This window comes from Typopeltis vanoorti, chromosome 18 (genome assembly GCF_054136105.1).
Source record: "Typopeltis vanoorti isolate ZY-2024b chromosome 18, IOZ_Tvanoo_1.0, whole genome shotgun sequence".
In the NCBI taxonomy this organism is placed as follows: Eukaryota; Metazoa; Arthropoda; class Arachnida; order Uropygi; family Thelyphonidae; genus Typopeltis; species Typopeltis vanoorti.
In genome coordinates, this window is record NC_143566.1 from 21,281,724 (window position 1) to 21,294,084 (window position 12,361).

A 12,361-nucleotide genomic window follows, 5' to 3' on the forward strand; every position below is an offset into this window, starting at 1 on the left:
ATGGTGTCTGCTGACTTCTTTACAAGCAGAGTAGATGGAGACAAAGAAATTTTAATTTGATCAATGCAGAATTTTTTTTTTTCTCGTCAAAAAGAAACGGTAGCACAAGCACATTGTGAATGTGTATATATTACTAACCAAACACTTGGATTACGGGAATTCCGGGAATTCTGCTCATTCTCTGAGCAAAATGAAAAGGGGGTTAACGGATTTATTTTAAACTTTTCTGTAGTTTAAGACTAGTGGGTCCCTGACTACTGTTATTACAAGAATCATTAGAACTGAATTTCTTTCTACCCTAATTTCTAGTTTTCGTTGAATATATGTTGGTCATTTACATTTCTCAGAAGAACCCAACAGGAAAGAGGTTCCCGAACTTCAACAGTGATATTCAGTTAACGCTTAAAAATTACTTTTTATTCTCACTACTTCGTGTGAGAATAAAACCTACTGCATCTTTACAAGTAAAAACCAAATTTTCAAATAGGACTATCTCAATGCTAGTTTTCCGGTCTCGTCTAGAGGTGTCGTATTTCAATTAATACACAATGTGAAAGTGAGATACAGATATACACACACAAGCTAAAAACGTGCACATTCATAGTCCCTTACATTATTTTAAGGGATATGCACTAGATATTTATAGATAGTTATGCGGCGTATAATAAATGTAGAATTTATTCAAAAAAACTCCGATATATGTGAAACGTCATTATCAGGGAGAAAGTCCTGTAATTCCACTCAAAAACATGAAGCATAAGAATGAGTTATGTAGCATGAGTTTACTATCTCGTGTCCTACTTGTAGCTGAGTTGAGAGGATTACGCACTATTATAGTTCAATCTTCGGCTGATTTAGTCAGTTTTTTTTTTTTTTTTTTGTGCATTCGTGGTAACAGTACTGAAATGCAGGAGATATTTCTCAAGTATTGTCTCACTGATTTCGACCTAACTTCTGATACTGCATAAGGTCCTATTGAAGAATTCATCCTAATATAACTGGATGTAAAGGCGGTTGTTTCGAGCGCAGCCACTTCTGTAATTTGATTTGTTCAACTGCTTTCGACTATCTATATTTGGGACATAGTTATTTTTTACAGGGTAAAACACTAAGAAATTCGTACAAAAATTTCCTACAGTTAAGAAAAGGTTACTTAGATAAGGAAGCTTTAATTGTTGAACAGGACAACAGACAAACGAACTCAATAAGATTATCAGTGGTGTAGTCTCTGCTAAGCCGAAGCCAACCTACTGCATCTTTACATGATTATTATTTAAATGAAACCAAACTACCGAACTAGACTATGTTGTCTTGGTACCGTGGTTCGATTCTTTTAAGTATCGCAAAGCAATGAAGGCTATAACGTACCGGTATAGCATCCTGTGTAAATTGCATATGTTCACGGCGGTTTTGGTTTTGCAGAACCTGACAATAAGAAGTCATCAAATTCCTGATACGCATCCTCAAGGGGTGTACAGGGAAAATAAGAAAATAAATAAATATTCTGACATTCTCATAATGGGACACTATCTCGGTGGGAGAGTAAAAAACCGTCTTTTTATGAGTATTCCAAATGTGGCGGCTCGTCCATAAGGGCTGCATTGAATGCAGCTCCAACGTCGAGTATACTAGCGAGTAGTACTGGCTATTATTTCTATCCATTTTACTAAGAAATATGCAAATCAAAATTAAATTGTCGTTACATGGTTACTTCAAAATTATTAAATAGTGTTACAATAATAATAGAAAAAAGTTGTTCGTTCCTTTCCATCGGAAAATCAAATCCCACAAAAGCTACTTTAGAAAAAAATCCAGTGCTTTGTTAAAAGAAGAGAGGCACTGCATGAAGAAACCGTTTCTAAATTAAATTTAAAGACTGAATGACATCTTTCCATTGGAAAGGGCCCATAATTAGATTGGTGATTTGGGACGAAAAAATATCTACTGTTGTTAGATAAGTCGTCAATGCTGAGGATGAAAAAAACTGATATAGAACAATGTGTGTGTGGGGGGGGGGGACATATAATCTCAAATTGTTGTTTGTCTGCCGAAAATTTCAGTGGATCCCCCTTTCAACAGAATTTTATTGAGCGAAGTTAAAAGTTCTTACCTGCGCAAGGCACTCCCCCGTTCACTCCTTTGGTTACATCTATGTGAGATGTTGATACTAAATATGGGTAACAAAACAACTGAGCTAAACTTATGAATACTATCGCACGTTTCATTTTTCCCTTTTTACTTGGGACCCAAAATATAACACGCTTTCTGCATACATGTGGAGAAGAGTAGGTAAGCGTCTCCCTTTTATAAGCATATCAGTTGAAAGATATTACTGATAAGTTCAACTTTCCCACGTGGTTTGTGATTGGCTGATTTTGAAGGTTTTAAAATAGTTTATAAATAAAATATACACATATACAGATATTGTATGTACGTCATACTTTAATATAACCCAACGTTACGGAAAGTTATTTCCATAACGTTAAAAACGATTGCAGAAGCAAATAAACAAACAACGTATAAGTAATTGAATTTTCAACTTATGAGTTTTGCGCATGTGCTGGAGCGCTTATTTCAAATTCGTTTGATGATCTAACCGGTGGGGTGGAGATGGTATTGGGTTGCCATTATAGTGATATAAGTACTTTATTTTCTCATTTACTTCAAAATCAAAAAGGATAATGGATTTAGATAGTTTTGCTGAGGTAGAGTGTTGAATTATTCAAATTCTGGATAAGTGAATAGTAACTTAAATAACTAAAACATATAAAACTTATTTTTTTGGCAATACATTTGATTTTCACGTCTATATTTGCGTGGTATGTCAATATGCTGGCTTTCTAATATTAACAAGCAAGTATAACTCCAATGCCGTTTCTTAACATATAAAATTCATATCATACAGTTAATCGAGTTTATGTTTCATAGCACCCGTCATTTGTCTTTCCACTTGTCAAGTAATTTGATTTGTCAGTTACTGCTATGGAAGTTGCTGGTTTTGAAACTTGATTTTTTAAACATTTTTAATGAATACATTCTAATAATCGTATATACATATTTCTCATTCTTTAACATTATTATTTACTTATTACTTTATGGCTTTTTGTCTATGTATGCCTGCACCAGGGGGGGAGGGGAGGGAATAGCAACTGTGTGAGAAAAGCTTTGGATTTTTTCGTTACTTAGAATCTTTACCATACTATATTTATTGCTTACGTAAATTGGATAACGATAACCATAAGCGTTATTTATAATTTACATGAGTACAATCAAGTGTTATCAATTGTTGCATGATTCTGCTGTGTGAACCACATTAACTGATAAATAGATGGTGATAATAGGATGACCTAACTCTAAAGACCCCCCCCCCCCTTCCATGAATTCTGTAGGATACCTTCCAAATTTGATTCACATTTTAATTTCTATTTTGAATATTTAATTTTATAATTTAGATATTGATGCTATGATCTTCTGTTCATTTTTTACTTAGAAACTTGTTCAGAGAACTCAGGCAAGAAGAGAAAATCTGAATAAAAGAATGGCCCAGATGCCAGAAACATTAAGTAGGAAACGCCGTACACCACTGGCAGAAAACAACCAGCTTGCATCTGATAATGGTAAAGAAACATATTCATGACAAATGTGATTCAGTGGATTGAATGCTTTAGTAATTACATAATTATTCAACAAGTTTATATTTCATTTGAAATTTTAACATTTTAAGAAAGCAAATATACACACATACATACGCATATATATTTAGAACATCCATTAACTGAGCTTCATTTCATAACAGTTTTGTTGTGAAATTTTTATTTTATTTTCGAAAATATAAATTATTTGTTGTGTGTGTGTTGTGGCAGGGAACGTTTACTAGATATTATTATCAACACCTGACCTCCATGGAGTCAGACTCATTGTGGGAGGTACTCACTATTATGTACAATGCTCATCCAACTGTGTCTTAAACTGATTCAATGTGTACAACACACTCAGGCAATGCATTTTGCTCACCAACCACCTTCAATGCAAAGAACCTGCTTCTCACTCCTTTACTCACACCCTCCTTATACAGTTTCCAGCAATGGCCTGTTGTTCTACTCCCCTCTCCCATTCTATGAAAAATCTCTTCCATGTCTACCTGATAACAACCCCTGACTAGCTTATGTCTCAATCATATCCCCCCCCTTCTTATTCACGAGGCTTTGCAACTTACATTCTCTCAATCTGTCCTCGTATTCCAAAAACCACTGACTACCCTTGTGAATCTTCTCTGTGCCCTTTCCAACATATCCTCGTCACAATGAAAACCTAGTGACTAAATCTGGGCACAATAATCCATATGAAGCCTGATCATGGCCTCATATGGATTATTGTCATTTCATGTGGCAGTCTATCAAAAGTCTTTTCAAAATCCAAGTACACCACTGTATATGCATCTCCTCTGTCCAAAGTATTTGTCACCTTGTTGTAGTACATAAGTTAGTGAAAGATGATCTCCCCTTAACAAACCCATGCTGATAACCACAGAGAATACTGTTATCAACCCATTTCTGTATCCTACTTCTCACCAATCTCTCCAGGACCTTCCAGGACCTTCACCACAACTCCAGATATATAGACTGGTCTATAATTTGAAGCTACAGCCTTATCACTGCCTTTATGCAGTGGAACAATTTTACCTTCCTTCCACTCCCTTGGAACCTGTGCTGTTGCAAAAGTCTTGTTAAACAGGCATGCCGATGCCGCTGCCAGTTCTCTGGAACATTCTCTTAAGATGTGTGGTGATATTTCATCAAATCGCCTTATTAACATCAAATATATTTATTTCCTCAAATACTCGCTACTCACTCACAATTAAGCTATCCTCTCTTATGTCCTCTATGCTTAAGTTCCTCGTGATTCCACCCTAATCATGGTGGAATCATGTACTTCCTCCAAAGGACTTTCTTTTTCCAGATTTCATGCTTAAGCTCCACATTCATACTTTGATGCTGTTGTGTATTTCTTTGTAAGTTCTTCCCATGCAGCATTTATTTCCTTATTGTTCAACTCCTTGTTCCATTTTATGGCTTGAAGTTGTCTTCTAAGATTGTCATAATCACCAGCCTTATAATTCCACATATATCCTTTCCTCGCATAAGACTGCGTATGACTAGCCACAACACAGGTGATTACTTCATGATCACTTTCACCAACTGGAGGAAAATGTGAAACCCTTCAAACAATTGCATCCTCTGAAATGATGAGATATTAGTTTTTTTAAAAAAAAATATCCAAACACCATTAAAAAAAAATTGTAAACTTATTGTATATTTGTTACTGGCATTGGGAGATAATATAAAATCTTGAAATCTTTCTTTGGAGACATTTTTTTTAAGCCATTTCAGGCTTCTAATAAGGATATCTGGTCTCATACTAGATAATAATGAAAATTGGCTCATATAGTTGAATAATGTTTTGTGTGTATGCAATTTTATAACACCAAAGAAATTGAGTATATAGATAGATACATATGTAGAGAAATCAATATTTCTTGGACTGTATGAAATATAACTTTTCCTTTTATTGCAAATGTTTAAAGAAATAAAAAAATCCCATGATCTTAATATCAGCAGATGGTATTTTTCATTATCTGAATAAAAGTTCATAATATATACATAAGGAGAATTTTCAAAAGAAACACATTGGAAAGTGTGTTATTATTTATCTAATAGGGAATAAAAGTAGCTTTCTTTTATGATATGCTGAAAGTAAAGAAAATAAAAAATTTAATCTAAACTTGTATGTACATTAATGTTTCTTAATCAGGTGAAATCAGCCTAGTTTTATGTGATAGTAACAATGCTTTTCATAAAATTCGAAACTTCCAACTTAGATGTTTATTCTTCTAGAAAGTTAAATTTCATAGAGTTATAAGTTTATGCAGAGTCAGATAACTGTATGCAGAAAAGCACGCTAACTTTTAGAATAAGGAAGTTATTCTCCCACTTTTTAAGGCCTTGAAGACTACATCTGGACTATTGCATTTAGATATAGTTACCTGGGTTTTGTGGAGATGAGGGAGGAAACAGTGGAAAAAGCCTCAGTATTTGCTGACTAAAATGTTATCTGGCTTTTGGAATTTTGCATGAAAGCAAACTGAAGAAGTGTGCCTTTCATAGTTTGAGAAATAAGAGAATGGGAGGAGATATGGAAGAAACTTATGGTCAGAGATTCTTACAATATAAGATACAGAAGAAATTTCATTATATTACACAGGCTGTGGAGTGAAAGCATATCACAATTGTGAGGCCTGTATTCTTATCACATAAAACAGCTGAAATTTAAAATAGTTTTTTTAATTATTCAACTGGTTTTGTGAAAAGGTTTCTGGTGCAAATTGTGACTGTATCTTCATCGAATGTTTTTAAATGAGAGAGATGATTGGTATCAAGGAATTGCACATTTCAGGGCCCTCCTTTGATGATACCCTGACTCCCAGAAGGTGAGGTCTACATACAATATAGTTTCACCAATATTTCATGTGATATCAGGGAGTACAAAAATTTATACAGACAAAAGGCATACTAAATAATAGTGAAATGCAACAGTCGGTTCAAATTAAGATCAACTTTGGGCTTAATTGATAAATCAGAGATTGACAGAATCTTAATATGCATGGTCATTTTTTTCTGTTCAAATCAAAAATATTCATCATAACTTCTGTTGACTGCATCAAGTATTTTTTTATTTAAACTTGATTTTTGGATAATTTTTTCTTTCTTTCACCTAGTAGTCATTCAATATAGCATACATACTAAGTTGGTCGTTCAATATAGCATACATACTAAGTTATTCTTAAGTAGACATGTAGGACATACAGTTTAAGGTACTGGAGAGATTGCTGCTCCAGCTGATTTAGTGCAGGTACTAGTCATTCAGTCAGTTAGATGGAATAACCTTACCTTTGGAAAATTTCAACTATTTCTCTTATCTTGGCATCAAATGCTGACATTTGATGAGGAAATTGTCATTTTCAAATGCACTAGTGCAGCGATGGCGAACCTTTTTTATGTGCTCGTGCCAAAAATTTACAAATCAAGTTGCTGACGTGCTGGGCAGTTTTTAATAGGGGAGAAATTAATAGAAAATTAATTAATTCATAAATTTATAATATATATATATATAATATATATTATATATATACACACACACACACACCCAGGGTGCTTAAGGGTTCAAAGCTGTATAACTGAGAGGAGACCTCCTCATAGCCTTTAAAGGAATGTGGAGAACCGACCAGGCCTTCTGACCTAATGTCCAATCCTCACCTTTTCGTAGTGCACCCTGTTGGGTATCTACCTGGATACTGAACGAATGAGGATGGGCTGGCAATTTGGGATTTAGCTGACCAAATTGTAATTCTTATTGGCTTAAACCAAATTATAAAATGATGGTACAACTTGACAAAATTTCATGCTGGCTGGGGCGTCGCCTGGTTAAACAAGGCCCCCGTTGTTTTCGAACTGGAACAAATCTGAAAGCACACCTCAACTCAACATCACCAGAGTTAAAGATCGGTACTATCAACATAAGAAGCCTGAATGGCAAAGAAATGGAGCTAGCTGAGGAATTCGATAAGTACCAGATCGACATAATAGGGGTGACTGAAACAAAAAAGACAAAAACCGGTGAGATCTTTCTGAGCAATAAATACAAAATGTTATATTCAGGCAATAACAATCAAGGAAAAAAAGGGGTAGCCATAGTATCATCATCATCAAATTCCTGCCATGTACCCTCAAGGGACAGGATATGACAGTACTACATGAAAAAATTACATCATTACTAACTTCCTATCTACAATTTTCCTCCATATCAGTCTGTTACGTGTCAAGATTCTAACATTATCAGATCTTATATTTCTATCGTCTAAGGCAATGCTTCCCAAACTTCTGGATGTCAGGGCCCCCTTTGCAAAAATTAAAATATTTCACGGCCCCCTCGAAACACAATCGTAATAGAGAGATATATTATTATAATATTTATTGTATTTATATTCAATACAAAACATACACAGCGAATATTGCAAAAATCAAATGCATATATTACATTTTTTGCCTCTTACCGTTTGGTTCTGAAGACGATGCGGGATGTTCTGGTAAAATATGAAATACTGTCCTGTTTTTTTTTTTTTTTGAGTCTGTTTCTGCTTCTTCTGATTGTTTGCAGGATTTTTTTATCAGCCACTTATCCATCTCAGGGTTAAATTTTTCAACGTAGAATACATCAAATAATATCACCACTTTCCGATACTGGCACACCACAGACTGATAACATGAAATTAGTGAATATTACCTGAATAAGGGAATCCCCGGACTAGGAACATTTTTCTCTTTTGTGACTTTTCTCCCTTTACGGTAATTAAGTCTAACGCGACACAGACAGCAAAGGCAGGTTATTAAAACGTGCATATGATTGGTGCGGTATTAACAAAAGATCGTGCAACCGAAAGATAAAAGCATAGCTGACAATTGAGTTGAAATGCTAACTCTCTTCAACCAAATTCCATATGTGAAACTGCCATAACATTCATTATTTATATATATATGTAGAAAGTATATATATATATATATATATATTACTTAGTTTTAACACTTTTAGGAATTTTAACACGTTCAGGTGAATTTTATTGCTGCCTTGGGAAATCGAACTCGCACACATCTAATTAATAACAATAGTTTTTAGTTAGATACTGTGTTTGCCCATGCAACATATGGTTTTGTTTCAGTCTATACAGCATAGTTTCTGTATGAGGGGACATGGGATTCAATAATTAGTGTTTTTATCCCAGTTGTCTCTAATTGCACTATTTGATGAGAAATATATTACACAGACTCCTCTTACCTTATTCACTGGCATAATAAAAGTACTTATTTTTATTGCCTCTGCAGTATGCAGGCTGTTAGGGAGGGCACTGCAAGTGAATTACTATCTCCCTACATGAACTTGTTTAAGCTTTTTTTCATGTGTGAAGTATATGCGAAACTTTTATTGGTAACAGAAAACTAGCTCGGATGACAGTGATAATATAAAACGAGTTTTGATATGTATATAAAGTCGATATCAACAGTCCCTGATTACGAACGCCTGATGGGACAGGAAGATTTGGAGCTTCCCTGGAGAGCATTCGAAGTAAATACAATTAATCACTGCTTTGGAATGAAACATATGAATAAGCAATATTTACTAATATTCATTAAGCACTGAAATACGCAGGAAGCAAAGTTTGGGAACCAACACCAATGTGTGAATTTTTCTATTAAAATATAAAAAAAAACAAAAAAAAGAAATAATAAATAATAAAAATTAAATACGTTTCTTTTAAAATAAAAAAATCTACTTAGTCTTAAAATTTTAAATTTGTTTTCATTATCTCACGGCCCCCAAGGGGTCTGCGGCCCACAGTTTGGGAAGCGCTGGTCTAAGGCACTTATGTATCCTATCACCTTCATCTAACTCACCTGACACGTTATAGCAAAACAAGCAAACTGGCCATCAGAACACATGCAATTAACAGACATAATACACTGGCCATGTAGCCTGAGTTGCTTCGACTGTAAATTCCAATCAACCAACCAACCAACCATCACATTATAAAATGTGAGCAAGTACCGTATCAATCCACCTATATCTTGGTCTTCCTTTGGGTCGTTTTCCTGCCAACCTGGCAGAGAACACTTGTTTTGCTAATCTTTTCTCTCCCATTCTATTTAAGTGACCATACCACCTGAGATTGGCTCTGCTAACGCATTCCTGGATGCTGACAATGTCAAGTTCTTTCCTAATATCCTCATTTTTAATATGATATTGCCATTGATGCCCTCTGTTCACGCTTATAATCTTTCTCAGGACTCTCATATCTGCGGTCTCTAGTCTTTGGTCAAGTGTTTTACTTCTGACCCAGCTCTCAGATCCATAAGTTAAAACTGGTTTGAACACTGTCTTGTATACAGCTAATTTAGTGTTCCGACTAATTTCTTTCTTATTCCATATGAATTTATTCAATTAACTTCCCACCATACCAGCTTTGCTGATTCTGTTGTCTATTTCTATATTTAATTTACCATCTTCAGTAAAAATCGTGCCTAAGTAGCTGAAATGTTTTACTTGTTCCACAGGTTCTCCATTCACAACACAGTTGACATTTTCAATGATTCTGCCTATTTTCATTGTCTTTTTATTGCTGACCTTCATACCATATCTATTACAACAGCTATTCAATTTAGTCAGAGAATCTTGCAGACTTGTAGCGGATTTATTTAGAAGTATAACATCATCCGCATAAAGCAAACAGCTGACATTAGTAGCCATAGTATTCAACATTAAATACGAGGCTAATCTTCCTGAATGGCAGGCAGTCTCAAGTAGAGTGATGTGGGCAAATATCAGAATGGGTAACTGGACAATGAGACTTATTTGTGCCTGCGGTGGTCCCACAGAAGGTTCTACTAAGGTAGAAGTGGAGGAATTTTTTTGAGGCTCTAAAGCAAAGACCTACTGACACAATGAAAAAGGAAAAGTTGGTCCTTGTTGGGGATATAAATAGCAGAGTAGGAAGTGATTTTCAGACATACAAAAATGTTTTGGGAAAATTTGGAGAAAAGAGCAAAGCTAATAATAATGGCAAATACCTGTTGGATTTCTGCTCAGGACATGGACTGGTTATTACTAATACCATGTTCCAACATAAAAATGTGCACAAATTCACATGGAGAGAAGAGGCAAGGAATAAGAAAAGTCTCATTGACTATGTTATTGTTGATAGTGATGTTTTCTCCCTGGTGCAGGACACCAGAGTGTACAGAGGATTTGAAATTGGAAGTGATCACTATTTAGTCTTGAGCAGGATAAAATTGAATTTCATATTGAAAAGAATAACATCTAAGAAAGTTTTAAAGCGAATAAAAGTTGAGCAGCTCTCAGATGTGAAGTGTAGACTATAATTAATTAATATAATAATTAAGAAAAAAAGAAAGAGTTTGAGAACAAGAACCAAACCGTGGAGATTCAGTGGCAAACTTGAAGAAAACCCCGATTGATTCAGCCAGAGAGGCATGTGGTGAGGTTGTCTGCAAGGATAGAAAAATCAGAACTCCATGGTGTACACAGGAAGTTAAAGAGGCAGTGAAGAAAAAGAAGAAAGCATATCAAAAGTTCCTGGCTAATAAGTCAGCTTGTGCTCTTAGAGAATACACAGACAAATGTAATAAAGTTAAACAATGTGTAAAACTAGCTAAACAAAAGTCATGGGAGGACTGCCAAGAACATAGAAAATAAATATCAAGAAGGTGGTAAGATATTCTGGAGGTTGTTGAAGATGCTTAGAAATGGAGGAAAGAGTGCTGTAAAAGGAGTTAGAGATGATATAGGTGACATGAAAATAGGAGGAAAAGATATCCTTGAAGTATGGAGTAATTAATCTTCGAAAAATTGCTAAATGAAACAAGCAGTGATAGCATAGTGGTAAAAAAAAAACACTCAACAGGCATACGGTCAGGAATACATATCCATACTTGAAGTAGAAAAAGCCATCAAAGGCTTGATGGATTTAGCAGAGCCCCCTTTTGATGGCTTGACATTCGAGCTGCGCTAGGGGCGGAACCACCTTTCGAGTCTTAAAAATTCGAGTCATCAGAAGTCAAGGAGAACCGGCCTATCAGTCTGGAACTTGGGGGGGGGGGACCCTCTTTCGAGTCTTCAAAATTCTAGTCATTAGAATTCAAGGAGAACTGGCCTACCAGTCCTGAATGGGTGAGGGGGTTGGGCGCCGGAGGGGGAGCATATCCTCCCTAGTGTGTGCGTATATAATATTTTATAATTTTATAAAATTTTATTTTATTTATAATATTTATAATATTCAGTGTAAAATTGATTATTGTATTATTAAATTGATTTTAATGATGTTGGTGGTTTGAAAAAAGAAAAAAAAATACTAGTGAGAAAAATATTTATGTATTGTAACTCACCATAGAATTCAGCTGAGCAGGGAAAGCAGCTTTAGGATGTCAACTTGTCGGCGAAATGCTTACTGTATTTACTAAAATATAACTTGTCCTTGCATATAACTCGCACCCCTGATTTTACTTTACGAAAAAAGACCTTAACAAGTTTTGCATATACCTCACACACGAAAAATGTTTAAACATGTTTACGTAGAGTCGATAGTAACTCGCACCCTCCCCAACAGCCATTACACTGCAGATGCAAGAAAAACAACTAGTTTATTGTATCCCTGAATAAGGTACAGAGGCTTTGCAGTTGTGTAATATATTTCTCTGTGTAATATATAATATAGTGCAGTTTGAGACAGCTGGAA

At 35.0% G+C, this 12,361-nt stretch overlaps 2 protein-coding genes across 5 annotated transcripts in view; one reads left to right on the forward strand and one right to left on the reverse strand.

Annotated features, from left to right (window-relative positions):
* LOC150096529 (acyloxyacyl hydrolase-like) overlaps window positions 1-2,255 on the reverse strand; it is a 236,400-nt gene extending 234,145 nt beyond the window's left edge. Inside the window, exon 1 of the mRNA XM_090408466.1 lies at window positions 2,111-2,255. Within this exon, the coding sequence (XP_090264592.1) occupies window positions 2,111-2,225 (115 nt within the window). The 5' untranslated portion in view covers window positions 2,226-2,255. The remainder of the gene's footprint in view (window positions 1-2,110) is intronic.
* A 344-nt stretch (window positions 2,256-2,599) lies between these two features.
* LOC150096530 (uncharacterized) overlaps window positions 2,600-12,361 on the forward strand; it is a 295,354-nt gene continuing 285,592 nt past the window's right edge. For all 4 annotated transcript variants that reach the window (XM_090408208.1, XM_090408206.1, XM_090408207.1 and 1 more), the window contains exons 1-2: window positions 2,600-2,705; window positions 3,491-3,617. In XM_090408208.1, coding sequence (XP_090264334.1) covers window positions 2,682-2,705; window positions 3,491-3,617 — 151 coding nt within the window. In that variant the 5' untranslated portion in view covers window positions 2,600-2,681. The remainder of the gene's footprint in view (window positions 2,706-3,490; window positions 3,618-12,361) is intronic.